This window comes from Pongo abelii, chromosome 16, assembly GCF_028885655.2.
Source record: "Pongo abelii isolate AG06213 chromosome 16, NHGRI_mPonAbe1-v2.0_pri, whole genome shotgun sequence".
NCBI lineage: Eukaryota > Metazoa > Chordata > Mammalia > Primates > Hominidae > Pongo > Pongo abelii.
Window position 1 is genome coordinate 89,628,696 of NC_072001.2, and position 26,077 is coordinate 89,654,772.

Sequence of the window (26,077 nt, forward strand, 5' to 3'; positions counted from 1 at the left end):
CTTGGAGAATAGTTAAGTGTATTTTGTATGTGGAAGGGAGGGAAACAAATATTTAGACTAGGAGGAGAGATTATTCTAACACTTAGCTTTTGTTGTATAATAAACCACAGCAAAACTTAGTGACTTAAACAAAAGCTATGCATTATGATTCCTCTGCTCTGAGCCAGGTTGGCTAGGACTGGATGGTCTAAATTAGATTCATTCACATACCTGGTGGTTGGCTTGATATCAGCTAGGTCAGTCGGGATGACTTTGCAGAGAGTCTCATCATCCAGCAGCCCAGCCTATGTTTACTCACATGATGGTTGTTGCAAGGTTCCTGGGAGCAGCAAGACAGCAAACCCCTTAATATGCCTCAGCTTGCATCATATTTGCTCATTCTTATTGACCAAAAGATGCCACATAGCTGTATTAGTCTGTTCTTATGCTGCTAATAAAGACATACGTGAGACTAGGTAATTATAAAGGAAAGAGGTTTAATTGGCTCACAGTTCCACATGGCTGGGGAAGCCTCACAATCATGGTGGAGGGCAAACGAGGGGCAAAGTCACATCTTACATGGCAGCAGGCAAGAGAACGAATACAGGGGAATTCCCCTTTATAAAACCATCAGGTCTCATGACACTTATTCACTATCACGAGAACAGCATGGGAAAGACCTACCCCCATGATTTAATTGCCGCCACCTGGACCCGCCCTGGACATGTGGAGATTGTTACAATTCAAGGTGAGATTTGGGTGGGAACACAGCCAAACCATATCAGTGGCTAAGCACATATTCAAGAAGTGAAGAAATGTACTCCACCTATTGATGATGTTGAAACATGGTCTACTGCAAAGGGTCATGCATACAAGAATAGAAAAAAAGTTGTGGTCTTTTTTAGATTTTATTATTTTTCTCCATTATTAGCATCTCTCCTTATAATAAGATTTTGCATCACTGCCCTTGTCATATGATTTGCAGAACCTCCCTGTAGGAGGAATGTACTTCCCCACACCACGATAAAATTGGTTATGTGACTTTCTTTGACCAGTGGACTATGAGCAGATATGATGTTTGCCACGATTCAGTAAAAGCTTTAATGGCCATTACCTGATTCTACCTTTGACCGTTTTTCCCCTCTACCACAAGAGTAGCATGTTTCAAATTAGGGCTTCTTTAGCCTGGATCCTAGAATGAAGAAAACATACAGAGCAGAGTCATGGCTGATCTCTAGTATGAATGAAAAGTAATCCTTTGTTTGATAAGCCATTGTGTTTTGATGGTCATTCTTTTCCACATCGGAACCTAGAGAAAAATTAGAGTGATTGATTACCTTCTGTTTTTGAATATTTCGCCAATTCCCTTTAGATGGATCTTTCCTATTGACTTTTATTTTAATTTTTTTTTAACTTTCAAGTTCAGGGGTACAAGTACAGATTTGTTGCACAGGTAAACTTATGTCACGGAGCTTTGTTGTACAGACTATTTCCTCACCCCGATATTAAGCCTAGTACCCATTAGTTATTTTTCCTTATCCTCTCCCTCCTCCCACTCTCTACCCTCTGAAATGCCCCAGCGTGTGTGTTTTTCTCCTCTATGTGTCCATGTGTTCTCATCAAATTGTTTAAAATGCTCATAGATATCTTAAACTGCCCTTGTTCCTATTTTCTTTTCCAGCTTTGCCCATGCCTCCTACCCAGTCACAAGTAAATTTATCAAAAGAGCTATACATGACTTGTGTTTTTTCATATTCTATTCACTCCTAAGACCCTTAAAGTCTACATTCTCCCCTGATAACTCCACAAATACAATCAATGCCACTCTTGCCAAAGACACCAATGATCCCCACATGGCTGATCTGCTAACTCAACAGCATACGAGAAAGTTGACATTTTAAACTTTCTTTGAGCAATGGAACATGAATAGATATGATTTAAGTGAATTTAAGAAACCAGTGACCTGACCTGGTTTTATTTTCTCCTTTGTTGGGCTATTGTAGGTTTTCTGTGACTTCCATGGCCACTCCCAAAAGAAGAATGTGTTCCTTTATGGCTGTAGCATCAAGGAAACCTTGTGGCAAGCAGCATGCACTGTGGGCACATCTACTATCCTAGAGGATGTCAACTACAGGGTAAGCCGCTGAGGGGAATGACATCAGACATGCTGTGTTCATATTCTTTATTCTTACCTTTAAGACCATGCCCCATTCATTTATTTAGTTGTGGTTTTTTTTTTTGTAAATAAGCATTTTAATTATTTTAACCATAGGGTTGTAATACAAGCAGGCTGGAGGCATGTGTAACCTCTCCTAATTTTTGTTGAATAATGACTTGCTAACTTGTTGCTTTCCTTCTGTTTTCTATATGGTTTGATATTGTATAAAAGGCATGAGAACTAGAGACAGAAGACCTCATCTTAATGCCTGGCTTTACAATTATTCGATTATTAACTGTGTGATTATGAAGTTTTTAACATTACCTCTCTGAACCACCCTTCTGCCATCTGTAAAATGAGGATAGTAAAAATACTGCCTCTGTTACATAGCTTAGGGAAGGAACAGAATGATACTGAATACAAAAGGACTTCAAATAAATAGGAAGGGATGAACAAACACAAGCCATTAAACCATCTACATCTCTCTGCATGAGCATTCTATAAAAAGTAGATCAGTAATCCACTGACCCTAATTCTGTTTTACTTTAGTTTTAGTGGTTAGAGCTCAACTGTTCCTCCATGAAACCACATAGGAAATTAGGGAGGGGTAAAGAAGAGAGTACTTCTTCCCATCAGGATAAGGGCAACAAGCTATTGCATAGTGAGAATCAGGAAGAAGCAAAGTTGCCCAAATACTAAATGAAAACTGGTCTTTGCTTAAAATTTCTGTAGAAAAAGTAGAAAATTATGATGGTTTCTGCCTCTTCTAAGTCTATTATTCTGGGTATGCAATTTACTATGTGCAAAATAGCTTCATCCCCAGGGTTAATGATAGTATTAAGAGGTAAAAATCCACCAAATCACCATTTCACCTGGAAATATGTCCCCTCTTCTCTAGCCTTCTTCACCCAGTCCATCAAAAATAGACTGCCGCTGATCAATACAACCACCCCAAGGCTTTTATAGCAGAATCAACAGCTTATCCTCAATAACCTGTTTGCTGTAAGGCTCAACCAGAGTAATGGTGATAAACCATAAGAAGCTTAATAACTTAATCTTATTTAGGAAACTAGTTTAGTAAATTAAAGCATTTATCTGGGCAGCTCCTGTGGACCCAACCCATATAAAATGATCTCTTATATGTGATACATCTTGAATCAAAAAAATCTACCATGGTCCAGTCTTAAATATAGAGTCAGCGTGTTTTTTACTTCTCTTTTTCCAAGGGAAAGTAATAATATTAATAGATAATCTCCCATACACAGGAAAAGGTATAAGACACAGAACTTTTAAAAAGTCTCCTGTACGAAGCTGACATGAAATGGGGCAGAGGTCAGACATTGCAGGGAATGATAGGATGGGTTCTTATCAACTGTATTTTAATTTTTGTGTATGATTCATATTGTTTAATAAATTCAAAACATATTTTGAGGCCCAGGTTAGTGTCAGTTAAGGTAAAAGGCATAACATTATAGAGATAGGTATGCCAGTTTCTGCCTATGAGAATAAGCACAGTGGTATTTAATAGCAATGCTGTTAAAAAGATTAATCCATCTAGACATTAATGCTCACCTATAAGGTCCTTTAACTGTGAGTGGGTCAGTTGTCTGACTTTTCTCCCTTGTGAAATTAGGAAGTTAAATTTTCTACATAGTTTATTTCATCGAGTTTGTTGGTGTCCTGGGATTCCTTAAAGGTGATTCATGGGCTACTAGGACATATGTGGAAGTAGTGAAGTGAATATGGTTTGGTCATATCCCTGGCTTTCAACCCAAACAGCTTTGCTTTTTGGGGTCCCACATAGTATATAACTCCCTCTATCACTGACACTCTAAATTAGGACATAATGATCTGTAAATAATTATCTCAACACTGGTGATCTGCCTAAAAAGACTTTTGTGTATACAAATGGATCTTGTCAGAATTGAAAGGACCCACTCATTTTACAGATGGGAAAATTGAGACTCAGGGGAGAGTGTCTTGGTAAGATAGGTTAATGTTATCATCATTATATCTACCAGCAGTCAACAGTCTGTTGATGCTGAGAGGCTGATTCCTTCATTACCATTGAAAGTGGAACAATTCTAAACATGTTAAACTTATCTAAGACTTTATTTGGTCATCTACCATTAGTATTGAAGAGACAATTATACACCCTATTATATTTCACATCCACTCTGCAACATTTATTCAATTTTATTAATCAACTTTAATGGTACTACTTCCAGTTATGTTGGTATAAAGAGGTCAGTGAATCCTCTCTGCAAAACGCAGTGTAAAATAGAAGAAAATTTTGAAAAGCAGCCCTTTAGGACTCTGTAAATTGACCGAATACAGATGATAAATTGAGAAGCATTTATTCTTGAAAATTGCTAGAACTTCATGTAAGAACAGCAGGGGTCTGTAACCTTCTTGACTGGGGCTGCTCCTGACACCACTCTATTTGGTCATCAAGAAATGATAGCCCCCCCCACCCCCCGCCACACACACACACACACACACACACACACACACACACACACACACAGAGCCAGAAATTTACAAGGGAGATCTTGGAAATGAGAGAGCCATAGAAAAGCTAAGATAGACTCTCTATAAATACATGGTGTATTAAGCCGTTCTTGCGTTGCTGAGACTGGATAAATTATAAAGAAAAGAGGTTTAATTGGCTTATGGTTCTGCAGGCTGTTCGGGAAGCATAATGTTGGCATCTGCTTCTGGGGAGGCCTCAGGAAGCTTCCAATCATGTTAGAAGGTGAAGGGGGAGCAGGCACTTCACATGGTGAGAACAGAGCCAGGAAAAGAGTCAGGGGGAGGTGCCACACACTTTTAAACTACTAGATCTCATGAGAATTCACTCATTATTGCAACGACAGCACCAAGAAGATGATGCAAAACCATTCATGGGAAATCCACTCCTGTAATCCAGTCACCTCCTACCAGGCCCCACCTCTAACACTGGGAGTTACATTTCATCATGAGATTTTGGTGGGGACATATATCTAAACTATATCACATGGATTATGGAAAAATATATGTCTCTAGAGGAGACCCAAGAGGGCCCAGTGAGAAATAAAGTCCAAAGAGACTTAAGAACTACCACAATTTTGATGTCTTCCCAAATCACATACAAATCAATTAACAGAGAGTGGAAGTCTTATGCACTCAAGATATTTGAGCACTACATTTGCCCAAATTATTGTGTAACCACTATGCTAAGCAGCCACAGATGTCAAGCTAAATAATTTAAATAAGAATGTAGAAACTGTGTAGAGACATCAGTGGCACACATTGCAGAAGAATAAAGAAAGAAATATTCTGCAGATTAATCCAGGAAAGTAGTTAAAAATTTAAAAACATTTAAGAAATAGAATCCAGAGATGCTAAAAAAGGTATAATCTATGATGTCCAGTTTTCAACCAAAAATTACAATTTTGTGAAGAATCAAGAATGTGAAATCCATGCTCAGGAAACAAAACAGTCAGTAGAAACAGAGTGGGCCAACATGTTGGGTTCATAATTCTTTCCAAGCAACTGTTAAAATACATTCAAATAATTAAAGAAAATTATGTTCAAAAGTTAATGGCAAAATATGATGACCATTACTCAATATATATGGAACCTTGATGGAGAATTAAACACAGAAAGAAGGAAGGAAGGAAGGAAGGAAGGAAGGAAGGAAGGAAGGAGATAGTGTTGAAAAGTATTATAACCAACATGAAAAATTCACTAGATGGGATTGTCAGCAGATTTGAGATGGCAAGATAGTAGAGAATGAATCAGTAATTTGATGATTAACCCCAAATTATTCAATTCAAAGAACAGAGAAAACAAGATTAAAGAAAAGTAAAGAGCTGTAGAGACCTATAGGATAGCATAAAGCATATCAACCAACATGTAATGGGAGTCCCAGAAAGAGAGGAAAATAAATGTCTGAAAAAATATTTGAAGATATAATGAGAGAAGAAGATAGCATAAGAGGAACACAACATATATGAGACATATAGAATCAAACAACAAAATGGCAAATGTAAATCCAAAAATATCAATGATGAATTAAATATGAATGAACACACCCTCATTCCAAAGGCAGAGGTTGTAAGACCAGATTTAAAAAATAGGTTCAAGTATCTATTGTCTATAATGACATGCTTCTGATTAAATAATGGAAACAGGTTAAAAGTTAAAAGATGGAAAAAGATACACCATGCAAATGGTAACCATAATAAAGATGGTTATATTGACATAAGACAAAATATACATCAAAAGAAAAAATATTACTAGGGCTAAGGGTGCAATTCATAATACTGAAACAAATAGTTCATCAGCAAGGTGTAACAATTATAAATGTATGTGAATATATATACTCTGAAATACAAGAAGAAAAAGTTGAAAGAAGGCATTTAAAATTTAATAATAATAGTTGAATATTTTAGTAATCGTCTCTCAGTAAGCGACAGAATAACCAAAAAGAAAATTAGTATAGAGAACACCTGACCTAACTTACATATAACAGTTCTTTTCAAAACAAAAGAATGTATATTCTTTTTGAGTGCACATCAAAATTTCTCCAGCATAGATCCTATAATGGGCTATTAAATAAATATCAATATATCTTAAGGGACTGAAACCATGCACAGAATATTTACCTACACAACAGAATTAAATTATAAATTAACTTTCATAAGAAATCTGGGATATCTCTGATTATTTGGAAATTAAGCAATTTGTATCAAATTAACTTATGGATCAAAGAGGAAATCCAATGGGTAATTAGAAAATATCTTTAAGTGAATAAAAATAAACACTCAATAAGTGAAAATTTATAGTATGCAGCAAAAATAGTACATAGAAGGAACTTTGTAATTTAGAATATTTAGAAGTGCAGAAAGATCTGAAATCAATAATCTAAGCATCCACATTCAGAAACAAGAAAAAGAAGTGCAAATAAATCCCAAAGTATAAGAAAGAACAAAATAAAAGCCAAAGTAAGATCAATGAAATAAAAATCATATGAACAATAGAGAATCCATAAAGAACATGCTTTTTATCCAATAATTCATAATTTGATTTCTTAAAACGGTCAACAAAATGATCATCATTTAGCTAGACAAAGAAAAGAAAGAAGATACAAGTTGTCAAAATTGGGATTGAAAGAAGGGACATCACTACAGATCTTACGAAGTAAAAAAGAATATCATTAACAGCTATATGCCAACAAGTGAATACATTCTTAGAACACAGAGTACCAAAACTGACTCAAGGACACATGGACAATCTGATGAGGTTTATTTTAAGTGGAAAGAAGAATTAGTAATTAAAACTCTTCCCACAAATGGAAGTCTAGGCCCAAATGGCTTTGTTGATACATTCTATCAAACTCTTAAGAACAAAATAGTGCTAATTATAAAAACATCCTTTCAGAAAATAGAGGAGAAACACTTGCCAACTCATTTTATGAGGTCTGTGTTATCCTGATACCAAAGCCAAAATGAGGACATCACAAGAAAAGACAGCTACAGCCCAATATTTGTTATAAACAGACAATAAAGTATTATTCAGTGCTGAAAAGGAATGAGCTATCAAGCCATGAAGAGACGTGGAAGAACCTTAAATGGATATTACTAAGTTAAAGAAAACAACCTGAAAAGGCTACATACTGTATTTCCAGCTGTATGACATTCTGGAGAAAGCAAAACTATGGAGACTAAAAAGGTCAGGGTTGCCAGGAGTTTGGAAGGAAGGAAGGAGAAATAGGTGGAACACAGGGGATTCTTAGGGCAGTAAAACTACTTTGGATAATACTATAATATTGAGTACACAACATTATACATTTTTTCAAACCCATAAGATGTACAACACCAAAAGTGAAGAGAGTCCTCATGTAAGCTATAGACTTTGAGTGATGATGTTTCTATGTAGGTTCAGCAGTTAAAACAAACCTACCGCTCTGGTGAGGGATGTCAATGTTGAGGGAGTCCATGCATGTACAGGAGTGGGAGGCATATGGAAAATCTCTGCATCTTCCTTCTCAATTTCCCTGTGGACCTAAAACTGCTTTAAATAAAGCCTTTTTATTTTTTTTAAAAAAGAGAGAGAGACAACCTACGGAAGAAAAAAATGGTTTCACTTAAGTAAAAAAGGAAGTCACTTAAACCATGTAACAGTAAACTTTTGCAACATGGTACGCCATTGTTAAATTAAAACTATTTGCAAGTATTAATGATCACTTTAGTTGCAGGATATAGAAACAATATATTTATGTCTATTTGACCAGCCCTCCAGGGGTCTGGACTAGCAGATTCTATTTATTTTAGCAAATAATTATGTAGTACCCTCTATGAGCAACATACTGCTCGATGTGTAGGGATTTTTCTGTGAATAAGACACAGACCTGCCCTCATGGAACTTCTAGGCTTCTGGGGAGATAGAAAACAAACAACTAATACATACACAGTAATTCAGTTGTAATTGTAATGAGCACTTTGAAGGAACAAATAGATTGAGGGATTATAGGAAGGGAGGGACAAGAATGGATAAGATGAAATCAATTAGGAGGCAATTGTAGACACTCAAGTGAAGACAACATTAGCATTCTATTTCCCTTTTTTAGATGATTGTAAGTCTGGAGGCTATGTAGGAATTTAGAGATCATAGTGAATTATATTAATAATTATGCTAATCTATTTATATAATATATAATTTATAAGATAATTAATAATTATAATTAACAGTTACATTTAACATGAAGACAGTAAGTACCAGAGAGAGTAAGAGATTTGCTCAATGTTCTAGAAATTAACAAAACTTCATCTCTTTTTTTTTTTTGTATTTTTTTTTTCTTTTATTATTATTATTATTATTATTATTATTATTATACTTTAGGTTTTATGGTACATGTGCGCAATGTGCAGGTAAGTTACATATGTATACATGTGCCATGCTGGTGCGCTGCACCCACCAACTCGTCATCTAGCATTAGGTATATCTCCCAATGCTATCCCTCCCCCCTCCCCCCACCCCACAACAGTCCCCAGAGTGTGATGTTCCCCTTCCTGTGTCCATGTGTTCTCATTGTTCAATTCCCACCTATGAGTGAGAATATGCGGTGTTTGGTTTTTTGTTCTTGCGATAGTTTACTGAGAATGATGATTTCCAATTTCATCCATGTCCCTACAAAGGACGTGAACTCATCATTTTTTATGGCTGCATAGTATTCCATGGTGTATATGTGCCACATTTTCTTAATCCAGTCTATCATTGTTCTAGAATGTTCTAGAATGTTCTATCAATGTTCTAGAAATTAACAAAACTTCATCTCTTTAAAAACAATTCTTTCATTTATATTCTCATTAACTTGTTATGCTTCTCTACTTTCTCCCTGTAATTTGTCTAAAAGCCTAAGGCTTCACTACTGTCTAATGTATGTAATTTTATATTATGTGTTAGTTTATGCATATTCTGCCAACACTAAAATGAGAGAATGCTTCTTGTTAATGTCATTAAAGTTCTGGGACTAATTGCAGTATTTCTGCTGACTCAGAACTGTGTATACTATCAACTCTGAGTCATTGTCCTCTGGGGAGGAGGTCCAGTGGCTGGAAGATCCCTTTCTGTCAATCAGGGTGTCAAGTGACTAGAGATGCCTTCTAAATGGGGATTAAGTAGTCATAAATAAAATATTTTTACCCCAAGAAAAGGTGGAATATACGAACCCAGAGAGGATGGATTTTCAGGAGTTTCATATTGATCAAGCCTCAGATTTTTGGCTTAGAAGATGAGACGAAAAAGTTCATTTTGGCAATTATATACTCTTAGGAAAGAAGTGAACTATATGTGCTTCTTCCCTAGAATCATCACTGGCCCCTTTGGCCTTGTGAAATAAGTGAACGGTCCCTAGTCTGACCCTGCTAAGTAACAGTGAGGCTGGATGCAGTCTGTAAATTTCAAGTGCCTGTGAAATCTGAGGCTTTCCATAGTCTCAACTCTTTCATGTATGAGGCCAAATGTATGTGTGCAGCCATGGTCCATAGCAATGCAGGAATTGAAAGATTATGGAGTTGGCCATGTTGGCATTTGGATTCCTTTCTAGCAACTTTATGGTTTTCTGGACTTCAGCTATTTATTTCTAACTTTTTTTTTTTTTTTTTTTTTTTTTTGAGATGCAGTCTCACTCTGTCTCTCAGGCTGGAGTGCAGTGGTGCAATCTTGGCACACTGCAACCTCCATCATCTGGGTTCAAGAGATTCTCCTACCTCAGCCTCCTGAGTAGCTGGGATTACAGGTGCCTGCCATCACATTCAGCTAATTTTTGTATTTTTAGTAAGACGGAGTTTCACCATGTTGGCCAGGCTGGTTTTGAACTCCTGCCCTCAGGTGATCCACCTGCCTCAGCCTCCCAAAGTGCTGAGATTACAGGCATGAGCCACTGCTCCCGGCCTATTTCTAACTTTTCTAAGCCTGTTTCCTCATCTGCAAAATGATTTTTAAAAAGTGATAGCCATTTCTCAGGGTTAATAAATGATTTAAAGTAACGAGTATTTTATATATAGATGCTTAACAATGTTGAGAAGCTATTTTTATGATGACTATCCCTAGTCACCCACAACTAATCATAGTTTGATTTTTGTTTTTACTGTAGACTCTTCCCAAAATCCTTGATAAGCTAGCACCAGCATTCACAATGAGCAGCTGCAGCTTCCTTGTGGAGAAATCTCGAGCTTCCACGGCCCGGGTGGCGGTGTGGAGAGAGATGGGGGTGTCCAGAAGCTACACCATGGAAAGCAGCTACTGTGGCTGCAACCAGGGCCCTTATCAGGTATGTGAGGCTGCAGGACACTCATACTTTCTGTCCAGCAACAATACATAGAAATTATAGACAGCTTGTACCTGCTTTCTCACCTAAAAGGGGAAGAAGGCTCCAAGTAGTTTGGTCTTGCTCCCTTGCCTTGAAAAACTGGTTGAACAATTGCTTTCACCTGCAGGATCTTCTCTATTGATCCTGGAAGCAATGCGTGCATGCTTTCCAATTTGGTTCTTCAAACAGCTGCCCTCACCAGCAAGCAGCTGGGAGCCTCTCTTTGACAGGCATCCCCAACTTTTACAGAACATCTGCTTGCCTGGCTCTGTTATATGCATAAAACTCTTGCCTTCTGCAACAAGTGGACTCGTTCTTTGTACATCATAAAGGGCATAGGTCAGTGTGTAGATATTGTTGGTACGTATATCTAGTGCGTTTCCATCTTCTGCGTCAATCTAAATCTGTAGTTCTCTTTGTTATCCTGCTGTCTCCAGAGCACACAAAAGTGTGTGCATGGCATGGGTCTCCCAGAATGAGTGGGTTTTGGACTCATATGCTAGTCTTGAGAGAAAGTGCTCTTGTATAAATCACATTCTTTCTACAGCTATATTAACTGCATGAGCAGCTGGATAGCTGCTACAGCAGGCTGTTCTGGCTGCTTTTCCCACTCCCCCATAGAGAAGCATAAATAAAGGACATTTTGACAGTGCCAGGGTAATCGACTCTTGTAAATTTCTTAGGCAAGCTGACAGACTGCTCCTTGGTGACTTCCATTCAACCCTAAGAATACCTGGACCTCACCAGCATTAAGCTCATTGTGTTGGCTTTGATAGTCTCCTGGAACAGCTAGGAAGCACTTGGCATCTATGCAATCCTGAGCTTGTAGAAATCTGTTAGTTACCAAAGAGAGTACAGGGTGTGACAGGCAATGCACATTATCTAACTTCTCACGTAGTCGAAGATTTTTTTTAACTCAGGGCTACCGAACCACCCATTTTGACTATTAATTCTGTCAAATAGCCACTTAGTCTAAAGACTTGCTTCAAATAATTGTTTTGTTACTGAATTAATAAATTCTTAGACTGAATTAATCCTATTCACCCACATTAATGTAAATGAAGAATAAGAAGAGCTGAAATCATTGGATGAGCATGAGATTGGGCATCAAGAGATCTCACTCTTTCACTTACCAGCAGTGTTGAAAGCTACTTACTTCTAGGAACCTATTTTTTTCATATATCAAATGCAGATTTTAATAAGGACTCCTTTTATCCTACCGTACAAGATTTTGTAAGGACTAAAAGAAAACATATATGTGAATATACTTGGAGGTTATATAATCAGGAATCTGTTCACTCCCTTGTCGTTCAAAACATATAAGATTGGAAAAAAAAAGCTTTAAATATTATGACTTTAAGGCCTTATGGACATAGGTTTGTGTCTCTCTCTGCACATGTGTCTTGATGGGAAGGGGCTTGTCATTTGTTTAAAAGACAACTCCATGTAACTCTTCAGAGATTTATTAGCTTGGTGACTTTCATTGAGTTTGTTTCTCCAAGCACCAATTCAAACGAACAGCTTCTAGTCACATAAGTATCAATACCATTCACAGTAAATCAGCTGGAAACTCAAAGTTCTCTGGAGCTGCTTGAAAATGAAATGAGTCATAGGTTCAGGCCCTCACCAACTCTCTACTGTGCAGTGTACATAGAGGCTGTTGGAGAGGTCAAAGAATGAAAGGGCTCACCCAGTGGATGGCCTTCAGGTATTGGCGCAGCATTTATCTTGTGAAATTTTCCAAATGGCTTTTGCATGGGGTCACTAGAAGGAAGAATGGAGGGAGAACTGGCTAGAGTAAAGCCCTAACAGTGCCAGACCTGGTTTTGGTTTAAGAATCCCATTCTCTATATGAAACACCTCTCCAATTGTATTAGTTTTCTCCTTCTCTTTGTTTTCCTGTCCTTACAAACATTGTTGAGTAACTGAGCAAAATCACAGGCAGTGATACTCACAGGGGATGGTGAGTAATTTTACATATGGGAGGGCCCACCCCATGGGAATGAAGCCAGCCTGGAGTTGGGTATTTTGGTGATTTTTGCGTAAGGTACATAATGCAGTCTATGAGCTATAAAGCAGTATAGAAATTTCCATCCTGAACATATTGTAAATGCTTTTTGTACATTGAGAAGATGAGTCCCAGTTGAGTCTTGAGATTATTATTCTAAGGTCATCTTTCCATTTTTTATTTAGCGTTACCATTTATCCAAAAGATGGAGGATACTTAAATACACCCGTGAGAGGCATTCTTTCCTTCCTTCATAAGAATATAAATATTTTTGCAGTTTCTCGGTTAATGCAGCTTTAAAGTAGTTCCAATCATTTCTCCCCCAGCACACTAAGTACCTGATTTGTAAGTATTGAAATGAAATATCATTCTTTACAGTGACATTTATATTGGAACTGCATTAAAGAACATAAGCTATTACCTTAAAATAATGATTATTAATATGATATTTTCTCTTCTGTTTTCCAGTCTATAGTTGGCTAATTAGAAAAAGAATTATCCTGCTCTTGTTTCTTTGGGATACAGTCTCTGTTGCTAGGTCATACACTTAGATCTATAACTTGTATTTAATGTGGAAATCCCACCCACTGAGAGATTTACTTTACCTATTAGGGACAGGCCCAAAGCTATTGAGGCTGTTGAGGAAAAAGCCAAAATGAAATGATGCATCCTTTGGGGGCTCATTTTTTTAGAGGCATCCAGTCTATGTGGACAGCTGTGGGCTTCACACTGAGTGTTTGTGACCTGAGGTCACACACGTGGTGTGTTTGCCTACACAAAGGCATGTGGCTGGGCCCCAGGGGTTGCTGGTAGCTTAGGAGGAGGATGTGAGTCCCTCTACCCAAGCAGGCTGTCGACTTGCTCCTTGCAACGCTGCTAACTTGGACAGCAAAGTAGATCTTAGGGAAGGACAGAAGATGGTAACTCAGCTGAGGTTTGAAGAGTGACTCAACTTGTGTTTAAATTCTCTGCCTGCAAGCTGCATCCTTGTATTGTGGGACCTTCCTGCAGTGCATCCTTTCTACCACCCACAAGGGCTCCTTTAATAACACAAATCTATTCAAGTCACAGTAATGCTCGTAATCCTTCTAAGTGTCTTCATTGTGTCTCGATAAAATCCAACTCATCATCGTGGTGAGTAAGGCCTTTTACAATCTCTTCTTTCTTTTTTTTATACTCAATGCTTAGTATAGTATAAAGCAGGTATTAAAAATGTATGATGGCTGACAAGTGAGTAAGTAAGTGAACAAGTAAATAAATGGCAATTTCCAAGCCCTCAAATGATGATCCTCACTGTCCTTGGGTAAGCAGAAAAAGAGAAGAAATTATTGTGGTCCAAATGTGATCAGATGCCATTCTAAAATGGAGATTTTAAGAGTCGTTGCAATGGGTGGAGATGGAAAATGTGTGGGTGAAAGACATAAGAATACAAGGCTGAGACCTCTCAGACCTGCCACTAGATATGGTTTGAGAGCACCCAATGGATTATTTCCCCGAGTAAGGCAATTCTAGTTCAGGTATGGAATCTCTTATGGCCACATTCTAATAACAGATGATAATTAGGCAGAAAGACTTCCATCCATATATGTAGTCGATGCTGCGGTCCACCCTCGAGATCCCTCCTTAGGACCCAGGCACTCAATTTCCCCTGGTTGTTCATGGCTGTGTCTATAACCAGGAATTGCTTGTAACTAAAGGACCCCACCTTGCCCCAAAGCTATGGCTCCTCTCTACCTGCAGCCTACATCCAATAGCTGATCTGTGGGGAAACAAAAGCCTTATCTCTGCTTCAGTTGGGATGACTCCAAAGGGCCATTCCAGCTCTAGATAACCCTTTAGGATTAGCTGGTACCTCTGTTGCAATTCCCTTGTGGTTCAACCTCCCCATCTGCCCAACTTTGTTTCCCTAGTAACTCACAGGTATTGTTACAGCAAGCACTCCCCAAAAGTCCTTCTATATGCAAATCTCAGCATCTCAGAGGCTGTTTCCTGCTGTAAACAACTTATAACAGTATTTCAAAAAGGCTTAGATTATAAAACATGCATGCTGGAACTAAGCACTTAAATTGTTGGAGATGGTTTAGTGGGGATGAATTTCATATAGGAAATTCAATCATCGGAACTCCGTGTTCAAGGCTCCCAGTGGCCCTTCATTCACTCCACTTGCCTTAGCTGTTTAGGGAACAAAGCCCTCTACTACAAAACTAGAGACCGCAGATCAGAGCAGGGTTTCTTGCAGTAGCCCAGACTGTAGGCTGACTGTGTTTATTTTCTGTGGCTGCTGTAACAGAATACCACAACCTGGATGGCTTAAAACAACATAAATCTGTTCTCTCACAGATCTGGAAGATAAAAGCCTGAAATCAAGGTGTTGGCAGTGTTACATTCTCTCTAAAGGCAACTGTTTCATGCCTTTCTTTGAGCTTCTTTATTGCCAGAAATCCTTGGTGTTTTTTGGTTTGTCAACGCATGACTACAATTTCTTTCTTTATTGTCACATGGCCTTCTCTACTTGTGAACCTCTATCTCTGTGTCTCCCCTCTTCTTCTTATAAGGACACCAGACATACTGGAATAAGAGCCCACCTTACTCCAGGATGACCTCATCTTAATTTAATTAATTATATCTGTAGTGAACCTATTTCCAAATAAGCTCATATTCTGACATTCTGATAAGGAGATAAATTTGCGCATTGGGGAAGATACTATTCAACCTAATAAACTGGGTCACACAAGAAAATACAAAATTATCTCCAAGAATTAGGGAAGGTTTTTATTTCTGCCTCCATATTGCCATGCGGTAAAGCCCTAAATATGTTATAACAGTTCTTATTTTCTCTCTACCTCATGATGAGGAAAATGAAAAGTTTCAGATTTTCTTGGAACATTTTGGAAGACAAATTTGAGACTCATGGCATGTATGAGTGCTGATTAAGGCTGCTCCAGTGTTATAATACACAATGTTAAGGTAGCAATAATGATAACAAACACATCTATCATACTTATTGTGTGCTAAGCCCTTTACATCTCTTAAACTACTTCATGTCTGCTATTGTACAACAAAGCACTACAAAATCAGTTTTATTATTCTTCTCATTATTCCTATTTTACAAATGAGACCACTGAGACAGAGAAGTTAAGTAACTTGCTCAAGATCCCACAGCTAGAAGTTTTCGAGCCAGGATTTGAAGCCAGACAGATATGTTGCTGGGATCTTTGCTTTTACCTCATGCTTTCTGTCTAGTAGAATGTGGTTGGTAAAAGGGGACCTGGGCTTTGGAAGCAGGAGACCCACCTTCTGCACTTGGCTGTAATTAAGCAGATCTACAGCAACAGGTGAGCCACTTAACCTCTCTGGGTCACAGTTTTCTTATTTGTAATAGGAAGACAGAATTGGAACTAAAAGATAGTTGTGGTTTCTGCTACATTATGTTGACCAAGTTTTTTGCTGGGTATCCAAGGGACTTATGGATCACCCAGACCAGGGTGACCCAGTGTAATGTGAAGCCCTTAAAAACCTTATGCAATTTTCTTTTTTGTTCTTGTACTTTTTTTTATATACTTTAAGTTCTAGGGTACATGTGCACAACGTGCAGGTTTGTTACATATGTATACATGTGCCATGTTGGTGTGCTGCACCCATTAACTCGTCATTTATATTAGGGAATCTCCTAACGCTATCCCTCCCCCCTCCCCCCACCCCGCAACAGGCCCAGGTGTGTGATGTTCCCCTTCCTGTGTCCAAGTGTTCTCATTGTTCAATTCCCATCTACGAGTGAGAGCTTGCGGTGTTTTGTTTTTTGTCCCTGTGATAGTTGGCTGAGAATGATGGTTTCCAGCTTCATCCATGTCCCTACGAAGGACATGAACTCATCCTTTTTTATGGCTGCATAGTATTCCATGGTGTATATCTGCCACATTTTCTTAATCCAGTCTATCATTGTTGGACATTTGGGTTGGTTCCAAGTCTTTGCTATTATGAATAGTGCCGCAATAAACATACATGTGCATGTGTCTTTATAGCAGCAATGATTTATAATCCTTTGGGTATATACCCAGTAATGGGATGGCTAGGTCAAATGGTATTTCCAGTTCTAGATCCTTGAGGAATCGCCACATTGTCTTCCACAATGGTTGAACCAGTTTACAGTCCCACCAACAGTGTAAAACAGTTGCTATTTCTCCACATCCTCTACAGCACCTGTTGTTTCCTGACTTTTTAATGATCGCCATTCTAACTGGTGTGAGATGGTATGTCATTGTGGTTTTGATTTGCGTTTCTCTGATGGCCAGTGATGATGAGCATTTTTTCATGTGTCTGTTGGCAGCATAAATATCTTCTTTTGAGAAGTGTCTGTTCATATACTTTGCCCACTTTTTGATGTGGTTGTTTTTTTCTTGTAAATTTGTTTGAGATCTTTATAGATTCTGGATATTAGCCCTTTGTCAGATGAGTAGATTGCAAAAATTTTCTCACATTCTATAGGTTGCCTGCTCACTCTGATGGTAGTTTCTTTTGCTGTGCAGAAGCTCTTTAGTTTAATTAGATCCCATTTGTCAATTTTGGCTTTTGTTGCCATTGCTTTTGGTGTTTTAGACATGAAGTCCTTGCCCATGCCTATGTCCTGAATGGTATTGCCTAGGTCCTGAATGGTATCGCCTAGGTTTGCTTCTAGGGATTTTATGGTTTTAGGTCTAAAATTTAAGTCTTTAATCCATCTTGAATGAATTTTTGTATAAGGTGTAAGGAAGGGATCCAGTTTCAGCTTTCTACATATGGCTAGCCAGTTTTCCCAGCACCATTTATTAAATAGGGAATCCTTTCCCCATTGCTTTTGTTGGGTTTGTCAAAGATCAGATGGTTGTAGATGAGTGGTGTTATTTCGGAGCCTCTATGCTGTTCCATTGGTCTATATATCTTTTTTGGTACCAATTCCATGCTGTTTTTGTTACTATAGCCTTGTAGTAGTGTTTGAAGTCAGGTAGCGTGATGCCTCCAACTTTGTTCTTTTGGCTTAGGATTGTCTTGGCAATGCGGGCTCTTTTTTGGTTCTATATGAATTTTAAAGTAGTGTTTTCCAATTCTGTGAAGAAAGTCATTGGTAGCTTGATGGGGATGACATTGAATCTATATGTTACCTTGGCCAATATGGCCATTTTCACAACACTGATTCTTCCTATGCATGAGCATGGAAAGTTCTTCCATTTGTTTGTGTCCTCTTTTATTTCATTGAGCAGTGGTTTGTAGTTCTCCTTCACATCCCTTGTAAGTTGGATTCCTAGGTCTTTTATTCTCTTTGTAGCAATTGTGAATGGGAGTTCACTCATGATTTGGCTCTCTGTTTGTCTGTTATTGGTGTATAAGAATGCTTGTGATTTTTGCACATTGATTTTGTATACTGAGACTTTGCTGAAGTTGCTTATCAGCTTAAGGAGATTTTGGGCTGAGACAATGGGGTTTTCTAAATATACAATTATGTCATCTGCAAACAGGGACAATTTGACTTCCTTTTTTCCTAATGGAATACCCTTTATTTCTTTCTCCTACCTGATGCCCTGGCCAGACCTTCCAACACTATGTTGAATAGGAGGCATCCCTGCTTTGTGCCAGTTTTCAAAGGGAATGCTTCCAGTTTCACCCATTCAGTATGATATTGGCTGTGGGTTTGTCATAAATAGCTCTTATTATTTTGAGATACGTCCCTTCAATACCTAGTTTGTTGAGAGTTTTTAGCATGAAAGGCTGTTGAATTTTGCCAAAGGCCTTTTCTGCATCTATTAAGATAATCCTGTGGTTTTTGTCTTTGCTTCTGTTTATATGCTGGATTACATTTATTGATTTGTGTATGTTGAACCAGCCTTGCATCCCAGGGATGAAGCCCACTTGATCATGGTGGATAAGCTTTTTGATGTGCTGCTGGATTTGGTTTGCCAGTATTTTATTGAGGATTTTTGCAACAATATTCATCAGGGATATTGGTCTAAAATTCTCTTTTTTTGTTGTGTCTCTTCCAGGCTTTGGTAGTAGGATGATGCTGGCCTCATAAAATGAGTTAGGGAGGATCCCCTCTTTTTCTATTGATTGGAATAGTTTCAGAAGGAATGGTCCCAGCTCCTCCTTGTACCTCTGGTAGAATTTGGCTGTGAATCCGTCTGGTCCTGGACTTTTTTTGGTTGGTAAGCTATTAATTATTGCCTGAATTTCAGAGCCTGTTATTGGTCTATTCAGGGATTCAACTTCTTCCTGGTTTAGTCTTGGGAGGGTGAATGTGTCCAGGAGTTTATCCATTTCTTCTAGATCTTCTAGTTTATTTGTGTAGAGGTGTTTATAGTATTCTCTGATGGCAGTTTGTATTTCTGTGGGATCGGTGGTGATATCCCCTTTATCATTTTTTATTGCATTTATTTGATTATTCTCTCTTTTCTTCTTTATTAGGCTTGCTAGCAGTCTATCAATTTTGTTGATCTTTTCAAAAAACCAGCTCCTGGATTCATTGATTTTTTAAGGGGTTTTTTGTGTCTCTATCTCCCTCAGTTCTGCTCTGATCTTAGTTATTTCTTGCCTTCTGCTAGCTTTTGAATGTGTTTGCTCTTGCTTCTCTAGTTCTTTCAATTGTGATGTTAGGGTGTCAATTTTAGATCTTTCCTGCTTTCTCTTGTGGGCATTTAGTGCTATAAATTTCCCTCTACACACTGCTTTGAATGTGTCCCAGAGATTCTGGTATGTTGTGTCTTTGTTCTCATTGGTTTCAAAGAACATCTTTATTTCTGCCTTCATTTCGTTATGTACCCAATAGTCAGTCATTCAGGAGCAGGTTGTTCAGTTTCCATGTAGTGGAGCAGTTTTGAGTGAGTTTCTTAATCGTGAGTTCTAGTTTGATTGCACTGTGGTCTGAGAGACAGTTTGTTATAATTTCTGTTCTTTTACATTTGCTGAGGAGTGCTTTACTTCCAACTGTGTGATCAATTTTGGAATAAGTATGATGTGGTGCTGAGAAGAATGTATATTCTGTTGATTTGGGGTGGATAGTTCTGTGGATGTCTATTAGGTCCACTTGGTGCAGAGCTGAGTTCAATTCTTGGATATCCTTTTTAACTTTCTGTCTCGTTGATCTGTCTAAAGTTGACAGTGGGGTGTTAAAGTCTCCCATAATTATTGTGTGGGAGTCTAAGTCTCTTTGTAGGTCTCTAAGGACTTGCTTTATGAATCTGGGTGCTCCTGTATTGGGCACATATATATTTAGGATAGTTAGCTCTTCTTGTTGAATTGATCCCTTTACCATTATGTAATGGCCTTCTTTGTCTCTTTTGATCTTTGTTGGTTTAAAGTCTGTTTTATCAGAGACTAGGGTTGCAACCCCTGCCTTTTTTTTTTTTTTCCATTTGCTTGGTAGATCCTCCTCTGTCCTTTTATTTTGAGCCTATATGTGTTTCTGCATGTGAGATGGGTCTCCTGAATACAGCACACTGATGGGTCTTGACTCTTTATCCAATTTGCCAGTCTGTGTTTTTAATTGGAGAATTTAGCCCATTTACATTTAAGGTTAATATTGTTAGCTGTGAATTTGATCCTGTCATTATAATGTTAACTGGTTATTTTGCTCATTGGATGATGCAGTTTCTTCCTAGCATTGATGGTCTTTACAATTCGGCATGTTTTTGCAGTGGCTGGTACTGGTTGTTCCTTTCCATGTTTAGTGCTTCCTTCAGGAGCCCTTGTAGGGCAGGCCTGGTGGTGACAAAATCTCTCAGCATTTGCTTGTCTGTAAAGGATTTTATTTCTCCTTCATTTATGAAGCTTAGTTTGGCTGGATATGAAATTCTGGGTTGAAAATTCTTTTCTTTAAGAATGTTGAATATTGGCCCCCACTCTCTTCTGGCTTGTAGAGTTTCTGCCGAGAGATCCACTGTTAGTCTGATGGGCTTCCCTTTGTGGGTAACCCGACCTTTCTCTCTGGCTGCCCTTAACATTTTTTCCTTCATTTCAACTTTGGTGAATCTGACAATTATGTGTCTTGGAGCTGCTCTTCTCGAGGAATATCTTTGTGGCATTCTCTGTATTTCCTGAATTTGAATGTTGGCCTGCCTTGCTAGGTTGGAGAAGTTCTCCTGGATAATATCTTGCAGAGTGTTTTCCAACTTGGTTCCATTCTCCCCGTCACTTTCAGGTACACCAGTCAGATGTAGATTTGGTCTTTTCACATAGTCCCATATTTCTTGGAGGCTTTGTTTGTTTTCACTCTTTTTTCTCTAAACTTCTCTTCTTGCTTCATTTCATTCATTTGATCTTCAATCACAGATACCCTTTCTTCCAGTTGATCGAATCGGCTACTGAAGCATGTGCATTTGTCATATATATCTTGTGCCATGCTTTTCAGCTCCATCAGGTCATTTAAGGACTTCTCTACACTGGTTATTCTACTTAGCCTTTTGTCTAATCTTTTTTCAAGGTTTTTAGCTTCTTTGCGGTAGGTTCGAACTTCCTCCTTTAGCTCAGAGAATTTTGATCGTCTGAAGCCTTCTTCTTTCAAATTGTCAAAGTCATTCCCTCTCCAGCTTTGTTCCATTGCTGGCAAGGAGCTGTGTTCCTTTGGAAGGGGAGAGGCACTCTGATTTTTAGAATTTTCAGCTTTTCTGCTCTGTTTTTTCCCCATCTTTGTGGTTTTAACTACCTTTGGTCTTTGATGATGGTGAGGTACAGATGGGGTTTTGGTGTGGATGTCCTTTCTGTTTGTTAGTTTTCCTTCTGACAGTCAGGACCCTCAGCTGCAGGTCTGTTGGAGTTTGCTGGACGTCCACTCCAGACCCTGTTTTCCTGGGTATCAGCAGTGGAGGCTGCAGAGCAGTGAATATTGCTGAACAGCAAATGTTGCTGTCTGATCGTTCCTCTGTAAGCTTCGTCTCAGAGGGGTACCCGGCCATGTGAGGTGTCAGTCTGCCCCTACTGGGGGGTGCCTCCCAGTTAGGTTACTCAGTGGTCAAGGACCCACTTGAGGAGGAAGTCTGTCCATTCTCTGATCTCAAACTCCATGCTAGGAGAACCACTACTCTCTTCAAAGCTGTCAGACAGGGACATTTAAGTCTGCAGAGGTTTCTGCTGCCTTTTGTTTGGCTATGCCCTGTCCCCAGAGGTGGAGTCTACTGAGGAAGGCAGGCCTCCTTGAGCTGTGGTGAGTGCCACCCAGTTCGAGCTTCCTGGCAGCTTTGTTTACCTACTCAAGCCTCAGCAATGGCGGGTGCCCCTCCCCCAGCCTTGCTGCTGCCTTGCAGTTTGATCTCAGACTGCTGTGCTAGCAATGAGTGAGGCTCCATGGGCGTGGGACCCTCTGAGCCAGGTGCGGGATATAAATCTCCTATTGTGCCATTTGCTAAGACGTTGGAAAAGCACAGTATTAGTGTGGGAGTGACACGATTTTCCAGGTGCCATCTGTCACAGCTTCCCTTACCTGGGAAAGGGAATTCCCTGAGCCCTTGTGCTTCCCGGGTGAGGCGATGCCTCGCCCTGCTTTGACTCATGCTCGGTGGGCTGCACTCACTGTCCTGCACCCACTGTCTGATAAGCCCCAGTGAGATGAACCCGGTATCTCAGTTGGAAATGCAGAAATCACCCGTCTTCTGCATCACTCACACTGGGAGCTGTAGACTGGAGCTGTTCCTATTTGGCCATCTTGGAACCCCAATTTTTCTTGAGTATGCACGTTTTTCTAGGGAGAAAGTGCTCTGCTTTTAGCACCAATTAGCTAGTTTTCAAGTGACTTTGGCTGTTCTATCCACTATTTCCCCCTCTCCTTTTCATTTTATTCTGACTGGTCTTTATTTCACCTTTCCAGAGTATACAAAGAGGGCTGAGAGGAATGTAATACATGAAGTGGTAGCTCTCCATCAGCAGGGGGAATAAGGAGCAGAGTAGATCTTCAGTGAAACAGCCAATTTGTTTATATTAGGGAACATCCCAGGTTGCTTCCTTTTCTCATTTCACTTCCTCTTGACTTCTCTCCTTGTCTCATCAGAGAACCATGGCTCTCACATAGTTCTTTGGACTTGCACAGCCCGGATGGGACACTTCTCCTCCCTAAAAGTGCCCTGAGCTGCAGAATTGCCTCTGTATCAGGATACACACACACACACACACACACACACACACACACACAGAGATTCTTTCTCTCCAACACACAAGTATATGTATATATCATACATATATACACAAACATGTATCCATATCAATGGTTTTTAATAATAGATGTATACAAGAAAGCAGAGTTTATTGTTTAGTACGGGCTCCTGTGTCAGATGTAGAGTTCCAGGGAGAGCTCTACATTTCACAGCTGTGACCTTGAGACGGTTCCTGACTTTCATGAGGTTTAGTGGTAAACATGGTGCTCCTCATAGTTCCTACTTCATGGAGATGCTATAAAGACTGAATGAGCTACTGCCTATAAAACATTTATCACCATTTTCATAGTAAAAACTCAATACGTGTTTACTGTTTGTATTTTTATTGATTAACAGGATCATTAATGGTGGTTTTCTTTTTCTATTTTAGATAAAGACACTTAGGCTCCAACTCTTAACCATAATCATCTTATTCCAACCTTCCTAATTAGAAATTTTGGGGTCTAAGATTAAGACTCTGAGCTTTTATGAAGTGTAATATGCAGCCAGGGTTGAGAACCACAGATTTTGGCTTTCATAGACACTAATATCCATATACCTATATTTATAGGCTTAGCTACATCAAAGTCATGTCTATATGTATCATTTAGACATTTCCTTTATTATCCACTCATTTATTCTATCTATCAAAGTTCCTGTGCTGCATAATCTATGTTATAGTTAATTTGTATGTGAAGTCCCAGATAAGGGAAGGGGAAGAGGACAATTTGTGAGCCTTCTTCTAGGAGAAGAGAAAAAAAGCCATGAGGAGTTGCGGCAGGGCAGGAAACAGATTTAAATTTCTCAAGATTGCTAAATTTAAAAGTCTATTCTAATTATGAGCACAACTCAAAAATATTTTAGATCACTATTCTCAGAATCATTTTTATAGGTAACCTATAGAGGAATATAATTTCGATCTTTTTTTGATCTTTGAATAGGGGGAGGAGGTGTCTTTCTTTCATTAATGTAATCTGAGGAGAGATTGAGGACCACCTCAAACTTTAATGTGCATGAGAATCACTTGTGGAGTTTAGAAATTGCAAATGTTTAAATTGCAAGAAAGTCTGAACTCTGTGTCCAGAGATATCTTGATCTGGGGCATGGTCCAGGAATCTACATTTTTTCAAGTGTCCCTGGACATTCAGAGCCCAGCTGCCCAGAGACCAGTTACTGAGAGACTGAGGCAGGATAGTCAGACCAGATGTAAAAGGTAAGATGGTTTTGAGACAAGTTTTTGTTTTTCTTCTCTCGCTTCTGATCTTCTTTGGGATAGAAAATTTCCCATGGCTTTTGTCATGAAGTCTCAAATTCTCCTCCTGCTCCCACTTTTACTTTTTTTTCTTCATCCATGCTTTTAGGTAATTAACTTAATTCTACTACAAGAAACTGTCTAATATCCCATTGAGAGTTTAAAGATGTCTTTGTTTCTTTGTTTTCTCTAGCTCCTGGGACACTCCCAGGTCAGGGTATTTTAAATCAGTATCTTTGAACAGTCTTCTTATGTGGATTTTCAAGAGTTTAAGAACAGATATATACAAAATTATTTGTTGGCTATGTGTAAGTTTTCTGGGGAGAATACCTGTATTTCTAAAGGTATTCTTAAAAGGATGAGCAATGCCCTACAAAAAGATTAAGAGATCGTGCCTTAACTTATTGATTCCAGGATCTCTAGAGGGCCCTTCACAGTCTCCTAGTTTTTGCTCTTAAATCAGCTCTAGAAGTGCTTGGCTTGACTTTGTGAAAATCAAATGGAGGCTGTAAATCCCTGACTATTTCTGCCTACTTATCAATTAGCACAAGAACAATGAAGCATCTCATTAAATGTGTATTGGATTAAGCAGTCTAAATCTTCTGTGACTGCATGCGATGCTAATCTTCTTAGGATGCTCTGTCTCACAAGTGGTGGTATAGACCCTGGAGCAGAGCATCAGCAGCATCTGGGATTTGTTAGAAATGCAGATTCCCAGGCCCCACCTACTGAATCTGCATTTTAACCAGATCTCCAGGTGATCCATTTTTCCCATAAATTTGAGAAACATGGATTTTGAACACCCTTGGTCAAAGAGGTGAGGTAGATTGGAAAGAGTGAAGGGTCAAGCATAGGAAGTTGGGGAGCTCTAACTTTTCTGTTAAGGCGAGGACATTGTTCCCAGAAATTTTTTTAATGACAATGAGATGCTGTATGTATGATAAATATGATTTAAAAGTTGAAAATAAATAATTCCTAGTATGAGATACTTTGTTGATCTATGCCAACATTTTAATGTTACATAAACTGTTTTTGTTTTTTCACTCCCATATTCTCGAATACCTTTCCCTTCTCAAAGTCTTGGAAAAGAGGACAATTTCCCAAATGCCTGTTTTGCCATTGGAATGCCATTTTATTTCTTTGAAAATACAAATATGAAATCCAGATGCTGCTGGGCACGATGGTTCATGCCTATTATCCCAACAATTTGAGAGGCTGAGGTGGGAGAAAAGCTTGAGTCCAGAAGTTTGAGACCAGCCTGGGCAATATAGGCAGACCTATCTCTACAAAAAAATTTAAAATCAGCCGACCATGGTGGCATGTGCTTGTGGTTCCAGCTACTTGGGAGGCTGAGGTTATGGTGAACTGAGATCATGTCACTGTACTCCCGGGCAACAGAGCAAGACCTGTCTCAAAGAAAAGGAAAACTAGGAAGAAAAAAAAAAAAAAAGAGAGAAATCCGGGAGCTAATCTATCATTTTAGTAGAAATACTATTTGGGCCATTTATGTTGACACTCTGTCCTTCCTTATTAACTGCAATTCAAGTGATGCCTTGCTGTTGTCTTTTTTGTTTTGTTTTTAGAAAAACTTCTTCAGATATGATCTCAAAGCACATTATGAGCAGTTTATTAACTCACTGCAGTCTTAATTATGTAGTAAAATATTGTCCTC

General features: G+C 38.8%; 1 protein-coding gene across 1 annotated transcript in view; it reads left to right on the forward strand.

Moving 5' to 3' along the window:
* AGBL1 (AGBL carboxypeptidase 1) overlaps positions 1-26,077 on the forward strand; it is a 534,408-nt gene that overhangs the window by 403,293 nt on the left and 105,038 nt on the right. The window contains 3 exon segments of the mRNA XM_009250131.3: positions 1,983-2,114; positions 10,779-10,955; positions 12,640-12,702. Of these exon segments, the coding sequence (XP_009248406.3) occupies positions 1,983-2,114; positions 10,779-10,955; positions 12,640-12,702 (372 nt within the window).